Below are 18,616 nucleotides of genomic sequence, written 5' to 3' on the forward strand. Positions count from 1 at the left end.
TACTTAATTTCACCATGGTGACAACAAGAATTCTAAGGCCAAATGGGGGACAAGTACAAATGTAATACTTACGAGGAACTTTTTCCTCATTCTTTTAATGGCTCTATGTCATAGCTTGAAAGAAAAGGGGAAGGAGAAAAAATATGTAAAAAAAAAAAAAAGCTTAAATTTGAGGAAGCAAGGAATAGAACAGATCAAAAGAAAAGTTCAGAATCCTTGAAGTTGAGGAAAAGTATAAAGAATGATTTAAACCTTTTAGAGAAGGCTTCCGTTGTTCTCCCTCTGAAAAACAACCAATGTGGGTCAACAAAAAGACCGATATATTTACTAGTTTTGCCCAACTTCAAATTAATCAGATAATTTGAGGGTTTTGTTCCTCATAATTTACATAAAATATGGAAAAAGCATAAGCCAAATTTCATGAAATTGAGAGAAAAAAATAAACAATATCTAAGCTGCTCCTTATTAGCACCAACAGGTTTCAAAATAATAGCCACTCAACAGGGCAAACTAAGGAGTAAGCATATGCAGCAGATAATACATAATAATACTAGCATGAGACTCACAAAATGATCTTCATTTTCTCTTTACTCTCCTTATCCCAAACAGCACTACAAATATGGCAGGGAGTGAAAAAAGACAAGAACCTCTTGATTGATCAATTATCTTTGCAGAGATTTCAGTCAAGCTTTGTACATGTTGCAATCAGATCTTGATTTCTAAAATCCTGTCTCCACGAATGAAACCAGGACTACTTGGAGAAAAGGCTCATTCCAGGATCACAGCAGGAGAAGCACAAGATGAGTTTGGAATTCCTACTGTGGTTTTAAAGCATTTAAAGTAACTGCTCAAAGATTCATAGGAAGATTTGAAAATAATATCAGGGCTACTTTGAAGGAGCCATTCCTAGCCAAATGGATACAATGACTTTTCTTTATAATACAAATCCAACTCATCAATATAAGGGCTATCAGAGTTTAAAGATCATCAGCTGAATTCCAAAACAAATGGGTGAGAATTTAATAAAGAATAGAATATTTATACTGCCTCAAAGAATCTCTCCACAAATTATTTATTAATTTCATGAGGGAAAAGTAGTTAACTTTATAGTAGAGAAACCTAGCAGATTATTACCTAAACTACATAACTGAAGATCAAGTCATCAATATGGGAGCAAATTAACATCTGATGCCTCAGACAAGATGCACAGAAAACACAACATACTTTAAAAATCCCATAAAAAATGCAATATCTAAATCTAATCATGAGGAAAGGCAAATCTAAATTGAGGAACATTTCACAAAATAATTCGCCTATATTCTTTAAATATGTCAAGGTCAAGAATAAAAATCTAAGCAACTGTTCTGGATTGTGGAAGTCTAAATAGACATGACAACTAAATTCAATGCATGATCATGAACTGGATCTTGGACCATTAAAATAGCTATAAATGATCAAACGGAGACACTGTTGAGATATGACTATGGACAGATATTATTATATTAACAGTGCAATTTCCTGACAACTATATTGTGCTTATGTAACACATGTCCTTATAAATAGGAAAGACACACTTTTGTACTTAGGGGTTGTTATGGTTTAGATGTGAGGTGTCCCCCAAAAGCTCACGTGTGAGACAATGCAAAAAGGTTCAGAGGATAAATGAAATCCCTGATAGGGATTAACTGAGAGATAACTGAACTGGTAGGGTATGGCTGGAAGAGGTAGGAACTGGTGCGTGGCTTGGGGGTATATATTTTGTTTCTGGAGAATGGAGTCAGTCTCTCTCTCTCTCTCTCTCTCTCTCTCTCTCTGCTTCCTGATCATCATGTAAGCTGCTTCCCTCTGCCACACTCTTCCCCCATGATGTTCTGCCTCACCTCTAGCCCTGAGGAATGGAGCCTGCTGTTCGTGGATTGAGACCTCTAATACTCTGAGCCCCCAAATAAACTTTTCCTCCTAAAATTGTTCTGGTTAGGTCTTATAGTCACAGCAACAAAAACGTTAACTAAAAGAGAAGTTCATAATGTTTTCAACAACTCACTTTCAAATGATGTAGAAAAAAAATCCAGAATTATAAACCAAGAGGTGCAAAAATGGTTTACCAGCATAACGTGTATATAAAGTTTCTTTTAATCTTTTTTGCAACTTTTAATTAAGTTCGAAATCACATTTAAAAAAATAAAAATTTCTGAAAGATAAATGAGTAATTATATATTTAAAATAAGAAAAATTACTCCCCTACTTTCTGTTTTTATCCATCTCAAATCATGTAATAAGATATGAATATTTTAAAAATACACAGAAAATAGAAATTTCTGCTTAAACAAACTGTTTATAGAGCAAAGCCTCCCATCATTAAAAAAAATAGGAGAATCATGGTTACATATAGTAATTTGAAAGATCATCACACTTATTGGGTCAGTCTACAACTGTTAAAATTAATAGAGGGATTAACTGCTTAATTTTCAGCAATGTTCTCTCTATCAAGCAGAAAAAGATATTAAACAGATTGGAACACATAACTATATGCATAACTACTTTATGATATGAACTACTACTTTGTGATATGAATTACTACTTCATGATCAGGAAAACAACTACAAATTGTGGACCTTCTAAATACTTGATAAAAAAAGGACCTAGAGGACATCATAAAACACTTTTTCTCTATCACTATTATAAAATCCATATGGCTCATTTTCATTAGAACAAAGTATCATGCAAAGCAGAAAACATATTCCTCTAAGGAAGCTATAGCAATCATCAGCCAAGAGCTTGAGTCAGGACTCATTCCTTTGCACATGACAAGGGAGGAAATGCATTTCTGAAAGAGGAAAATACTCCACAATCATGAATGATGAAATCTAACCCTATTACTTACAAAATGATAAAGATGTCCAAAGGAGGAAAAACTAAATAAACACTTTATTTCAAGTGACCCCACCTTCTATAACCCAAGCCAAGTTAAGTTCATCTTGTTAAATCTTTAGACACTTTTTAAAAGGCTAAGAATATAGAAATAAAAGAAAAAAACTAGAGTAGGAAAAGATCAAAGACTGGTGTAAAGCTAAAGCAGACCTGCTTCCTCATCCTCCTCCTCCTCTTCCTCATCATCGGAAGTTGATGACAAGGGAGTTGGTGCGGAGCTAGCTTGATTATTAACATATTCACCATACTGCATGCCTGTAAAGTGGAAAGCACAAACACAAGAGTCAAACCAACAGGAAAGACGAGAAATAAAATTTTGACATTGCATTAAAAGTGAGAAAGAACTCTGACATTCCAAAGAACATCACAGCATGCATATTAACATTAGCAAATTTATTATCAAAATTAAAACTGTTAGGCAATCTCTGCAAAGCAGTTTAGTAAAAGCAGCTTTAATATGAACTAACTGATTTAAGTATGAAAACAGTACCACATATTATACTGAAAATACTTAGGAAATTGCAATGATCGTCTCTGGAAATTTTCCTAAGCTTTATACACATTTACCTTCTTTGACCATTGGGCTCTTGTGGTATACTTCCTTTGGAACTATGCATTCTTGGTGGGCAGTGATCATTTCTACTGAACTAAATTTGTGCAGCATCCAAAACACATTCAGATATTTGGTACCTTCCTTCTGCCAATGCCAACTTGACGGTAACACAGTTCCCATTAACGGAAAAGAATGACAGTTAAAGAACTGTATTCAGCACAGTTCTCTGTTCACAGCAGATGCTCAAAAAAGCCAAAAATCTTATTAATTGTGGCCTTACAAGTGTGACAATTGCAGAAAACTGGGTTTCCTGAGATAAGGTGGTCAGTCATATCAGTGTTATTTTATTGCCTAGATGTGGGTCTGAAGTAGGTGTGAGCTACACCAACAGGAGGCAGAGTCTAATGAAAAAGCTCGTAACTGGTACTGGTAGCTATATAGTATTTCCCTTTTAAAAAGTTGATTGGGCAGTCTCAGCAATTTAGCAAGGTCTTAAGCAACTTAGCAAGACCCTGTCTCAAAACTCAAAATAAAAAGGGCTGGGGATATGGGTCAGTGATAAAGCACCCCTCGGTTCAATTCCCAGTACCTCCCCACCATCCCCCCCCCAACAAAAAAGTTGACTGGGTATTTTTATTAATTAATTTGGTAAAATCAAGAGATAAAACATTAAGATCCATAAAATTTTTAAGGGGAAAATAAAATTCATCTTAATTAAAAATGAAAACACTTCATAAAAAAAGAACAAACATGCTTGTAATAAAAATCTTACAGCTCTACTTTTAAAAAACAAAACAAAAAAAACCCCAGGAACCTAGTGGGGATTTCCAAGAATACTTCATAACACTGGGAGTACAACAAAGCCATAATCACCAAAATCACAAGGTTGTCCCCAAATACTCTCTCCACTGTTTCTTCAGGTGACCTTTGTGATTAGCATGGACAACATAATTCTTCTCTATTTTAAGAAAAAAGCTATTAACAAGTAAAACTTGAGTTTAGAAGAAAGCAAAGGTTAAACTGTATATCAGTGAAGCTTTGATCCTCCCAATATGATTAAGAGCCATGGAAAATCTGCTAGCTTTGCTGAAATATTTTTTAATACGGATAAAATAGCAGTTATCACAAATTCATCTGAGGAAATAAAACTCAATGTAAAGTAAGTTCACACAGTATAAGAAGCAAACTTGATACCTTCCAAATTCAGAGTTGCGTGTTCCTCTAACAAAAGCCTAGTTAAAATGAAAATGTGACTAATATTAGACTTTAGGTTAAATACACTAAAAAGTTTATGATAAACTAGATCAATAAGTTTTCTAGAAAAATCCTTCTAGAAAAGGCCTTTAAAAAAAAATAAAGACCTTTCTCAAAATACTGTTAATTGCTGAGAGCCATTGCCAAGTAGGAATGATGCATGGCAATTTCTTTGTCAGCCTACCCAATGTTGCTTAGAGGGAGGACTCTCCATTGTGGAAATGGGCTTGCCTTGGACCCAGGTCATTTGCAGTGACATTGCATGAATGAGAAAGTGACCCTGCTCAAGGACCAGGGTGGATCTGGGTTTAGGGAGGATCCTGCTGGATTAGGGTGGGTCCAGGTTTAAGGTGGACCCTGCTGGGAATAGGGTGTATCCTGCTGCCTCAGGCGCCCGCCCACTCCTTTAGTTCCCTGTTGAGTTCTCATGGGATTCAGAGAGTATTTTGGGATGCAGAGCCTGGTGGAGGTGTGGATTTTCCCCAGAACGTGCATGTAGAGTGCCGGTGACAGTTTGAGAATAAAGAGTTGCTGTTTGAATCTACAAGGTGTGTGGTGGCTCAGTTATTTGGTGCCCAGCCAGACTGGGGCAGTTAATAATGCACTGTAGGGCGGGGGTGGTAGCTCAGTGGAAGAGCGCTTGCCTCCATGCGTGAGGCCCTGGGTTCAATCCTCAGCACCACATAAAAGTAAACAAATAAAAATGAAGATATTGTGTCCACCCACACTAAAATAATAATAATAATAATGCACTTTATAATTTTTGGATACCATTAATTAAACTCAGGGGCACACAACCACTGAGCCACATCTCCAGCCCTGTTTTGTATTTTATTTAGAGACAGGGTCTCATTGAATTACTTAGAGCCTCGTTTTTTGCTGAAGCTGGCTTTAAACTTGCAATCCTCCTGCCTCAGCCTCCCAAGCAGCTGGGATTACAGACATTAGCCACTGCACCTGGCCACACTGCACTTTAAAAGATAAACATGTGTGTAATTTATATAATAAGAAGAAATTTTGTTCACTATACTAAGCTAAGAAAGACCAACAACCAACAGAAAACTCAGAAGAGAATATACTCTTTTTATGACTGACTACTGACTAATTAAATGTGCCAAAGTACAGGGCAGGTTTACATATGTATGATGAAATAAATATTTTCCTCCAGATTTACTGAATAAGAAAAAAAAAGATTAATTTCAACTAATATCAGAAAAATATCCAATGCCTAATGATTTTTAAAAATTTTACACAGCTACTACTTAACACACTGAAACAAACCTAGAATAAGAGTAATATTTCTCAGTATAGAATAATTTTAGACTGTACCGTGGTATTAGATTAACAGACTGTCACACAACATACCCAACTTTTCCTTTCATGAAAAAAGGTAACATCTGTTTTGAGAGGTGCTGGATATTAAAGCATCAAGAGTTCAGCCCATGACTCTTAACAAGCTCACAATTCAGCTTACCTTTACTTTGCTGGTTCAAGTAAACTTTGCTAACAGTTTGGGAATATTCACAGGACAAGAATATAACGCATTAGTTAACCCACAGAGGAATGGCAAGAGATCCAGAATAATAATCAATTCATATTTAAGTGCCCTCCTCTAGGTTATGTGCAGCAAATGGGGAGTTGTAGCCACAAAACGGTGGACAGCCATGTCATCTACTCTATAATACATAAATGATTATGACACTTTCCTCATACTCAGATGCTCCTTATGCATAAGATTCAGATCAAATATATGAGGTCTTCTTCCAAGCTCAGTCTAGAACCCCCTGTAGAAACATGCATGGAATACCTAGTATCAAAGGGATACTGAATGTCCCTAGGATCAAAGGGAAAGTGAATGCTGTACCCTGATTCATTCTGTCTTAATCAGAGATTCTAAGGTATGAATCTAGTAAAATAAGAGTCAAGAAACATTTCATAGAATCTAACACAACAAAGAGCTCTGTTATTAACACCCTCCAGAATTTTAAAAAACACCCCCTTCTCAAAAAAAAAAAAAAGAAGAAGAAGAAAAATTATAAACATCACACCCTCAATTATTGGGGGTTGGACTGTAGCTCAGTGGTAGAGAGCTTGCAGAATGCACAAGGCCCTGGGTTCAATCCGAGTATGGGGTATGAGGGTGTGATACTAAAAAGGACATCCAGATTAAACTACCTGCTATTAAAGCACCCTGAGGCAAAATTCTCTATAAGACCACATCCTTTAGGACTGCTTAATAAAAAAAAGATATCTTCACTGTTCCCTAGATACAGCCACATTGGGAATAAATCAAAACTGGTCTTAAGAGAACAAATCCCTGTGGAGGCTGGTTTATTTAAGAGTCTGGAGCAACTGTTATTTTTCCTAAGCTGGTCTTCAAGCTAGGTACATATACTAGAAGGCTTTTCAAGGGTTCCCACAAAAGAATGGCTTTATAGGAATCAATTTTCAGATATCAGTATCTGTAAGCCTTCTCTTTCCTAAATGTATTCACTTAAAAAATATCTGTGTGGACAATAACCTTTCTCTCACTTCACACAGAAAACTTACCTAAATCTCACTGTGACATGTTGCCCTGAGATATAAAACCTATCAAGCACTAAAAGGAAAGCCTCCTCCTTCCTTCAATAGTTGACCAAGGAATCCCAAAAACCTAATGGCTTTTTTTAAAAACTTTGAAAGACACATTTCAGTTATGGGTGAAATATGTTAGAAACAGGACTGATTCTCACTAGGATATTCTTAATTCAGAAATATGAAAAGTGCTGTGATAAAGAAATGATAAATCTATTTAGTTAATAATTCTGCCTTTATGCAGACCCAGACCACTACTGTCAAAGAATCCACTGCTTTTGAAAGAGCCTGGTGAGAACAAAGCATAAGACAGTAAGAAATAATGAAAAGAGAAGCAATATGAGTGGCTGGGTTGTGGCTCGGTGGTATAGTGCTTGCCTAGCATGCATGAGGCACTGGGTTACATCCTCAGCACCACATAAAAATGAAATAAAGATATTGTTTCTACCATCTACAACTAAAAAATAAGTATACATTTAAAAAAAGAATACGCGAGAAGCAACATGACAATGCAGATAAATATGGAAACTCTGGATTCAATTCCACGTTCTACTACCTATTAGATGTATGTCCTTTGATATGTTCTAAGAAAGTCATCACCCTCTCTGTCCTTCACTTACATCATCTGTAAAATGGAATAATAAGTACCCCAAATGGTTGTTGTAAGGATTAAATGAGTTAACATATTTCAAATGATTAGACATGGTACCTGGCATACACTAAATACTATGCAAGTATTAGCTATTATCATTGCTAAACCTTAACATGGTTTTGTGTATATTTAATTAAACAATTATTTTCTACTATTCTTAATACTCATCCCTAGGGCAAGTCATTAGTAAAGGGTGGAGGAGTCTTCCAACCTGAGGAGTTCACAGGGCACTTAGTAATGATAATTCTTTTAAAATAAGCAGAGAGAGCTATTTGTGAGGCTGAGACAGGAGAAATGCAAACTCATGGAAGTTTGAGCAACTTAGTGAAACCATGTCTCAAAAAAGAACAACTACCACCACAACAAAAAGTGCTTGAAATGTCACTCAGTGAGAGTACTTGCCTAGCATGCACGAAGCCCTGGGTCCAATCTCTAGTATAAAAATAAAATAAAATAGAATATTTTCCAGGACTATCATTTTTTTTCAAAATACATGGGTAAAACTCTATAGATAAAGATCCTATGAGGGCAAAGGTACTGTAGTACAGCACCTGCCAAGCATTTGAGAGGTCCTGGACTCAATCCCTAGCACTGCAAAGAAAAGACAGATCCCATAGGATTTCTTTCAGAGTCAATGAGAAATATACAAGAAAGTACTTCACAACCTATCTTATCATAAAATATTTGTAATATAGTATAAATAACATACTATTAGTAATACTAATAATGAACTACATTAAATAATATTGTAAATATAATATAGTACAAATTAAAGTATAATTCTCACTTTAATATATTTATAAGATACTTAATACTTTCTATATCCTTTTAACAACAAAAAAAAATTTACCAGAAGGTAAAACTAGCAGTATGTTTTGACACGTTTTGAGAAATGCTTTCGCCAACTAGGTTATACAGATACAGCATCCAAAAAATAAATGACCTACATCACAGCTTGATTATTTTGATAAAATGTAATGAAAGAACATGGTAGGATATTAGATCAGCAAAGTGTGTAAAAAATTCTCAATATTCTGAGTAACTGCTGATAGAGGAAAAGGAACACTGGGTTTAGAGGCACAAGGTCTATGTTGAGTGTTGGCAACCTCGCAGAAAGTCTAGATGTCTTTGGGAAAGACACCTAATCTCTCTAAACTTTAGTTTCCTCATTTATAAAAGACCTGTAATCCTGGCTGCTCTGGAAGCCGAGGCAGGAGGATTCCAAATTCACAGCCAGTCTGTGCAGCATAGTGAGACCCTGTCTCAAAATAAAAAATAAGAAGGGCTAGCTTAGTCATAGAGCACCCTGGGTTCAGTCCAAAGTGTAACCAAAGAAAAAGTGGAAGACAAAATGTAATTTGCCTGTTTCATGTGATGAGCAAACAAAATAAAAAATATTAAAGGCATTTATAAACTTTAAATTGTTACATGAAAATAACAATAACATTAACTACTATCTACAACTTGGAAAATAAAATCTAACAAATGACAATTTCTGACATGTAACTTAGAATACTAAAGAGATTAAAAATATGAAAAAGTCTTCCAATACCATTCTTATTTATATGAACAAAGTTTCTTATTAATTAATTATATGTATAAACATGTAAACTAGGAATGAAGTTAATCTGAACCCTATCTATTCTAACAACAAATCATATTAACCCAGATACAAAGCTCTGGTGGAGACTGGGGAGGGCCATTCATCTCACTGAAGGATGTATTTCCAATAAAAATATAAATAATTAATAATATCAAAACTCATGATGTTTAGACTGTTAGAATCAACTATATGATAAAAATTATAATGACAGCTTAATCCAAAAGAAAAAATCATAATATTTAGAGACTTATGTTCATAGAAAATGAAGCAGATTTTTAAATTTCAATTTATATATTGTGGCAGAATGTAACAGAATGATAAAAGAGTTTCTGGCTCAATAATATACGATTATATTCAGGGAAAGGGATAAGAATTTTTTTAAAAAAGGAAAAAATATAAATGTTAAAGAAGAGTTCATTAGGGTACTTTTATAAAGATGATGGTGGATATCATTTCAGTAGATACGTTTTAAAAGTCAACAAAATTGCTTAACTGAAACTACTTACATTTTTGATAAAAAAAAAATAGATGACTATCTGAAAATTGTTCAAGTAGTTAAGTAGTTTTGCAAGATTTTTTTTAAGTGATACTCAAGTAAACATGTGAAGTCTCCCCTCTAAATAATGGTAAAAAAAAATGTTGTTTTGGGAGAACAACTCAACTAAACTAAAAGATAAAATGACTGTTTTAAGTACAGTTGTCCCTTTGTGTCTGCAGGAATTTGTTTTTAGGAGCACCCCCTGTCAGTGATATAAAAAACCATGCATGCTAAAGTTCCTTATAGGAAATGGTATCTTATTTACATATAATCTATGCACAACTTCCTATATACTTTAAATTCTCTTTAGATTATGTTAATACCTAAGAATACTCAGAAATAATACTTACAAATAATAACAAGAAAGGGAAGGGGGAGCGATAGGAACAAAAAAGACATAACTTTTGTAAGTTCATATACAAATACACGACCAGTGTAACTCCACATCATGTACAACCACAAGAATGGGAAGTTATACTCCATGTATGTATGTGTCAAATACACTCTGTCTGTCATGTATATCTAAAAAGGAAAAGAAAAAAAAAAAAGAAAGAATGACAAGGAAAAAAAGTATAGTATATTTAGTATAGATACATATCTTTTCTGAATAGTTTCTATCTGTGGTTGATTAAATCTGCAGATACAGAACTGAGACTACAGAGGGCAAATTATATTAATATTTTAGTAGTCAGATTAGGCCATACCCTATGCTGATGGTACACTGCACAATTCCTAGGGGCTCCATTCATGAAGACTGCAACTTGAACAATCATTCATTGTAGCTTATATATGCAGATATCCAAAGAAAAAGAGCACATTAAGAGGCCAAGCTCCTACTTAAGAAAAAGGAAGAATAAAAGCTACAGTTCACATGTCTCCAGTATTATTTTCTCTTACTCAAGCAAGAATTTTAAGTAAATCAAGAGTTTGTCAATAGCCAACAACAACAATATTCCAGCCACATTTAAAGAACACAAGATAGAGAAGTTTGAGTTAAAAATCTTAGTTGTGAGTATAACTCAGGGGTAGAAGACTTGCCTAGAAATCTTTTGCTGTACTAGTTATTAAACTATAGACATGGGCATGGTACTTAAACTCTGTGAATTTTGCTTTTTCATCTGTTAATCAGGTATATCTATGTCAATGGATTAATATAGGGATTAATGAGATGATAATTACAAAGAATCTGGAACGTAAGTGCTCAATAAATGGTAGCTCCTTCTCCAAATCTATTTTCTACTAAAAAAAGAAATATAATTGTGACAGTTAAGTGGTAGACTGTTTTACAAAATGATAATTATAGTAAGATGATCAGATGGCATTTAAAGTGAGATGGTCAAAAAGAAAATACAGTAGATGGAAAGAAATTGGAAGGAACAATGTAAAGAGTCAAAAGGAGAAATATTTAAGAAGTAGGAGACAGCCATCAATATTCAAGAAAGATATGGAAAAAAAACACCACTCATTTACTTAGGGTTTTTATCTACCCTCAAGGTTTGTCTACTCATTATAAGCAAAATATTCCTACCAGCCCTTTACTTTGAAGATGAATGGTTATAAAAACTAGATTCTATTTCCAGTACAAGCACTGACTTTGGGAATCAATAAACATTTTTTTTGTATTGCAGTTGGTTTTCCTTTAAAACCAAATAAGAAAACGTATAATGTATAATCTGATTGATGGAAAGACCTCTTTTGACCACATAAACACTTCACAGATACAAGCAGCAAGATCAACCTACAAATTTATGATGCTTTTTCTTTTTTTGAGTTTCAGAATATAATAGAAGGGTTCTTCATAATCAAGGCTGGAAGCTGTCATTACATAAAATAGTCCTTAAAATACTATAATGGTTGCTCTGGAAATACAAACTAGAGATTCCTGAAAATATCTGGTCAAAGGAAAAATAGAGCATTTCACCTTTGATCAAATGAAAAATAGAGCATATTAACCTGAAACATCAATACTCTGGAATTTTAGCTAGATAGAAAGTGACCAAAAAAACCTTCCAAAAGAAAAGAGTATGTGTAGAAACAGAATCAACACATTTTATTGCCTGTCACTTGTACCAACCTTAAGGGAAAAAAAAGGAAAAATATCACATGATAGAACGATGAATTAGTAAATCCTAATATATCAACATAATGGGTTATTAGTCATGAATATGGCTAAAAAATATATATGAAGAACTGAATAATTTAATAAATGTAAAAGCAAAACACAAAATGGTATGATTCTAATTATGTAAAATACATCATCATAAAGAGAAACTGGAAGTTGATATGCAAAAGTTGGGCCTGGGTTGAGATTATAAATTATTTTTCTTTAAATACGTATTCTATAAATTATGGTTATAGTTTGACTTTTTAAAATCAGCCATTTGAATAACAAATTTCTCAAATACCTTTCTGCTGTAATAGCTCTGATGGCTGAGTAACTGGGGCCACAGGTTCTGTTGGGTGCTTTGCAGCAGAAGGCATTCTTGTTGATGAGGCTCCTGACAATACAGTGGATACTACTGGGCTGGACTTTCGAGGCTGGACATTTTGCATAACAGCACAGGATAGAGAATCTGCAACTGAAGACAACATACTATTTTATCCACAGCAACAACTTGAAATATATTAAAGCAAATTTACTAACAAAATACAGTTAGTGAGTTTTTGAAGTTTTGTAGAAAATACCTTGTATTATTTAGAAAAGAAGGTGGTCCAAACAACAGCTTTTCAAAATTCACCAAATGTTTTAATAATTTTTAATGGCAATTTTCCTAAAACATTGCCCAAGTTTCCTTACATTCTTAAAGAAAATGAACCCCAAACACCTTTTCTTTAACTAATGAACCATTAGTACACTAAAAATTAGTGTACTCTACAATGGTGTCTCAGGTAAGAAAATGAATAAAGTTTACAGCAGTAATATGTTCTCTGAAATCCATAAATCCATCTAGCATTAGCTCAGATTTCATTTTGCATTGTAAACTGCCACTTCTCAGTTGTCTTTCTAACCAGATGCCTTATTTCACATGCACCAAAGTAAGGGCTTCACCATAGCACTAGATTGGGCTTCTGGAATGAAGTACACTTAATTCATAGTAGCTTTTGCAATAGTTCAGATTACCAAATGTCTACTAAGGGGGCAAAATTATTGTCCCTAGATGAAAAACACTGACCTTTAGGGTAATCTTTAAGACAGCCCAACCAAGAGATAACTGAAAAACCCATGGTAAAAGAGTAGTGGTAAGTAGTAACTATATATTGAATAAAAGCACACATATATGTGTATCTGTATGCATAAATATAAATGCACATATGTATGTACATATAAAGATGATGTATATATGTAAACAAATTTAGGTCTGAGACTGAAACAATATAGGAATGTGGTGACAGAACAAAATGTTTATATTTCATAAAAAATATGTAGGAGAAAGAGAAAAGGAGGTTAGAAGGTAGTCTAAATATGCAGATTGCTTCACCAATTTTAGTTAGGAAGACTGTCATTATGGGAAACTGAAAACATTGTCACAATATAGTGCAATTCCTTTCATCAAGGCGGAGTCTGTTGGAGCTAACCTCGTGACTGGCTTTACTCCACAGAATGTTACAGGAGTAAAACTGTGCGGTCCCAACCTTATTTCAAGAGGACTTCCAGCTTTTCTGCTGCTAAAATGCTGTACAGACCATCACATAAGGAAGATGATCTAGTCACATGGAAAAAAAAATGTGAGTGCCCCAGTAAAGAGTAGGTACCAATGCTAGACTTGTAAAGGAAGCCATCTAGGATCTAGCCTAGTGAACCCTCCAGCTAAGTGAAGACACAAGAGGGAACTTAGGAAAAACCAGCAGAGGAACTGCCCAGCCAACCTGCAGAACACTGAAAAATTACATCACTATTGTTTTAAACCAGAGATGGATAACTGGTATCATTAAAACTTTAAGTGTAACAGGCAGATTAAAATATTTAAGAGCATGCAAGATCAAACTAAGATGTAATCACGTATAATTAGATGTATGTACCTACACGTGTAAATATATATACACACACACATATATATTTCCACATGTCTATCAAAGCATATAAAAGAAATATTCCTAACTTAACATCCAACTCTGAAGATAAAACATTCCCAATTCTATTGAAGTTCTCAGTATGCTCCTCATACAAGGAATGCCCTGACCCCACCGCCCCGAACTGGTTACTGTTCTTTGCTTTACTTTGTAAATAATTTGCCACACATACAGCTATCCCTAAACATTATTTCTGCTTGCTTTTTAACTTTATAACAATAGCATACTGCATGTATTCCTCTAAGACTTCCGATGTTATATTTCTGGGATTCATTTGAATTAATAAATATAACTCTATTTCATCATTTTCACTCGTGTTCAGAAGTCCACTGCAAAAAACATATTTATCCATTCCACTATAAAAGGCTTTTAGGTTGTTTCCAACTTTTTGTTTTCATACAGCACAGCAGTGAACCAAGTCCCTAGTGCAGATGTGCAAGTTTCTCTACCACAGTTTCTGTGTGTATACGCTGTGGCTTGAATAGGTGGAGGTGTGCAGAAGAAACACTGAATCTTTAAGCTCTGTGGGCAGCTTGTGGGAAATGAGGCTTTCATCCTAGAAAGCAGATCAGTCTCTTTAACCCCATGCACTAAGCATGTTATTTGCCATACGTGCTATACATCTAAAGTAAGAAGTGTGCTCTCGGGCTTTCCTATCAAAATGTGATCTGTGGATTAGCAACACTTCACACAGAAGCTTGTTAGACATGTAGAATTTTTAGAATTTTCAGTCAGATGGTACTAGACCCAGTGAATCAAGTAAATCAACACCTGCACTTTAATAAGACCTCAGGTAATTCACATGCACAAAGTTTGAAGAGGATTCCTCCTGAGTATACAGAAGAGGGACAGCTGTGTTTTAGGGTGGGGTTATTTTCCATTTCACTATGTCAAGTGTTCCTAAAATACTGACCAATATACCCTCCTATCAACAGTGTCTAAGAGTTTGCTATTACTTCCCATCCCTTAGTATGGTCAGACTTTCAAATTCTTACCAATCTGATACCAAGTATAAGACAGCCCATGCTCGTTTTAATTTGCTTTCCTCCAATTATTAAAGTTGAGTATGTTTCATTTCATCTTCTATGAAAATGCCTGTTCATGTATATTTCTATTGTTTGTTGTCTTTTCTATATTAATTTGTATGTCATTTGTATATTCCGGAAAAAAAGTATAAGTTGTTTTTTCTCCCATTTCACAGCTTGTCTTTTCATTTTTTTGTTGTTGACTTTATCATATTTACCCTTTATGGCTATCATATTATCTAAGAAATCTTTCCCTATTCCAAGGCTCTAGCAATAATCTCCTATATTTTCTCTGAAGAATTATAGAGCTTTACCTTTTTACATTTAAGTATTATTCACCTGCAATTTATTTTATTACATGGTGAACTGAACCCTAGGATTACAGCTAAAACATCGATTCCTCAGAAAACTTCCTTAAGTTTCATGACTAACAGGCAAAATGCACCTAAAGTTAGCTCTTAGTACGATAAACCCCTGCTTCACATCACTTAATGGCCATTTTATATTGACTTGTGCATCAAAATAATGTTTACTTCCCCAAGTGGGAAGTAAATCAAGTCTTTTTACTATTTTACCTCCCAACACTAGAAAAACCCTGGCACATAGTTGGCTTTCAAACATTTGCTGGATGGAGATAAGACCTACCAACATTAAGGAGAAAAACATACCAACAAGAAGTTGCTCCTTTCATAAAGGGAATTTGACAGAATAACAATATATAAAACTGGCACTATGCAAAGTGAATTGCTGAAGTACTGTTTCGTTTATGGGGTATTCTGAGAAAGAAATCGTGATTTAAGAATAAATCTTGTCTTTTTCTCATAACTAAGGTGGTTCTTTACTTAGTAGCTCCTTAGTTCTTTATAAATTTACTTAGAATTCTAACCCTCATACGTAATATATGAGGATTAGATATCTGGCCAACATCTCAAAAGAATACTCCTTAACACCAAAAAATAAACCCTATTTTAAGTACTTATGATTAAAATTCTTTAGGAACTAGGAGAGATTAAATAAATTCTCAGTTAATAGTACTACCACTCATTCAAATTCTTTAAGAGAAATTTTAAGTCACCTTTTATTCTTCCATTTTCTTCATAAACTATATCAACAAATCTTTGAGGTCATCTCTGTGATCTGTCCTTAGTCTAAACCATTCCCAGACCAAATTGTCATGCTCCATCTGAATAACTGTAGTAATTCCTTCTAGCTTGTCTTCCAGCTCTAGATTCTTTCTCCTCTACGCATCATACCACCCTACTCATAGAAGAAAGTTTGAAACACAAATCTGACAGTGGTATCATCTTGTTTATAAACCTCTGATGGCTACAGACTGGACCAAGAATAAATTTTTCCTCCATTGATTCCTCCCACCTATTCACCTATTCAATCTCACAGCACAAGAGAAACTGAGAAACTGACACACAGAAGAAGGGAGAATGATAAATCCAAATTCTGCAGGAAGTGAACATGAAGATGGATCTCACTCATCGTCTAAGCTTGGAGGACTATGTGTAGAAAAATTTAGGAGTGCTAGGAACCAAGTTGAGAAGACATAAGAAGGTTTAATAGTAGCTTAGAAAAACTGAAAGAATAGGACTCTGAAGGAGCAAAATTATGTCACTCCGATCTCACTCTCTACAATCTCACCAATTTCCAAAGCTAAAAATAACATCTTATGCTCTACTATTTCTATTTTTCATGAACATTTCCCCAATGAGCCTAATTTTTTTCCTAACTTATTTATTTCTAATTTCTTTCTTTGTCCAGATAATTATCTCCTACACAGTATTTATTTTGCTTTTCCTCAGGTATATCATCAATTAGAGATAATGAATATAATATTAACATCGATGACTGTATCTTAGTGTCATGTATATAGTGGACTTTTATACATAGATTATATAAATGTTTATTATTTTTAAACAAAAACTTTATGAATGTTTTCTGTGCATAGTACATTGACATCAGTCAGACACTATAAATTTTATAATTATGCTATCCATATGCAATTTTATTAAGAAAAAATTTCAAAATAATTTATTTTAATCAACATAATTTTTCTGGTAAAATTCTACATCTTGGCAACAAAATTTATCTTGTTAATTTTTTAAATTATGTGCTTTTCAAAACAAAGAGATACTAAAAATAAACTAAAGAGAATGATATTAAATTAGTTTACAAAGTTCTGGTATTTATTTAGCTTGTCAAAAATGGCTAACATTATGAACTGGCATGCTGACACATGCCCGTAATCGCAGAAACTCAGGAGGCTGAGACAGTAGAATAATAAGTTTGTGGCTAGTGTTAGCAACTTAGCAGGACCCTATTTCAAAAAAATAAAAATAAAAAAAGGAACTGAGATTGTAGCTGAGGTAGAGTGCCTCTGGTTTCAATCTGTAGTATCACAAAAAATAGGGGGGTAATCTTTATATCCTAAAGTCACACACTCAAGTATCAAGCAATTCCACCTCAAACTTTAAAAAGAAATTCTGTACTAGATTATTTGATTGTACTAGAGAGTCCCATATAGGGACAGTTGACTATTTTAAAATGGCCTAATGAAATGACACCTTTTAAACACTAGTTAAAAATTTGGCCCAAGTTAACAACTAAACACAGCACCCAAACACACATATTTGAAGTAGACTTTTTAATAAAATAATCTGAAATTATAGTGCTGAATTACAATGCATTAATAGGCTTTCTTCAAAAGACAAGTGGGGGGACTGGGGTAGAGGGTCAGCGGTAGAGCTGACCCACTTAGCAGGTGCAAGGCGCAAGATTTGATCCTCAGTACCACATAAAAATAAATAGATAAAATAAAGATATTGTGTCCAACTACAACTAAAAAAAAAAAAGACAAGTGGCATCACATCCCTGTAATCCCAGCTACTGCGGAGGCTGAAGCAAAAGGATCACAAATTCAAGGCTAGCCTGGGCAAATTAGTGAGCCCCTATTTCAAAATAAATATTAAAAAAGAGCTGACCTACTTGGGGAGGGGGAAGGAAGATGGCGGCGAGGGGAGTGCATTACCCCCGTGTGCTGCTTCACTGTGTGGGAGTATGACAAGTCAGGACGGCTAAAAGATATCTTGTTAGGAATTTCCAGCAATAGTGGGGTGCGCCGGAACCTGGAGGAAGGATTTCCATCGCACGAGGATCGGCTACGGGGACTCAAACTCGAGAGGTTTGTCGCACGGAGGGTAAAACTGCTTATTCAGCAAATCGCCCCGCGGCTAGAGTCTGCAACGCGCGCTGGGATAGAGACGCAGGGTTACAGTGCTGCAGTTTCTGCCAGCCGCGCAAGCACCGCACTCAGGGCTGAATTCTGGGTTAGAGACGGGGAAGGAAGCGGTCCATCTCGGTTCTCCACACCGGTCAGACCACAGAGGAGGCCAGCAGCCACCATGTT

At 34.8% G+C, this 18,616-nt stretch overlaps 1 protein-coding gene across 4 annotated transcripts in view; it reads right to left on the reverse strand.

Moving 5' to 3' along the window:
* Sec24b (SEC24 homolog B, COPII coat complex component) overlaps window positions 1–18,616 on the reverse strand; it is a 94,321-nt gene that overhangs the window by 45,043 nt on the left and 30,662 nt on the right. For 2 of the 4 annotated variants that reach the window (XM_046459027.2, XM_046459025.2), the window contains exons 3-4: window positions 12,511–12,684; window positions 3,082–3,186 (exon numbers count right to left, since the gene is read on the reverse strand). In XM_046459027.2, the coding sequence (XP_046314983.1) occupies window positions 3,082–3,186; window positions 12,511–12,684 (279 nt within the window). The remainder of the gene's footprint in view (window positions 1–3,081; window positions 3,187–12,510; window positions 12,685–18,616) is intronic. The other 2 variants (XM_046459029.2, XM_046459028.2) reach the window with 1 other exon arrangement.

This window comes from Marmota monax, unplaced genomic scaffold (assembly GCF_021218885.2).
Source record: "Marmota monax isolate L192 unplaced genomic scaffold, Marmota_monax_Labrador192_F-V1.1 WCK01_AAM20220418_F8-fsc00002, whole genome shotgun sequence".
Taxonomy (NCBI): domain Eukaryota; kingdom Metazoa; phylum Chordata; class Mammalia; order Rodentia; family Sciuridae; genus Marmota; species Marmota monax.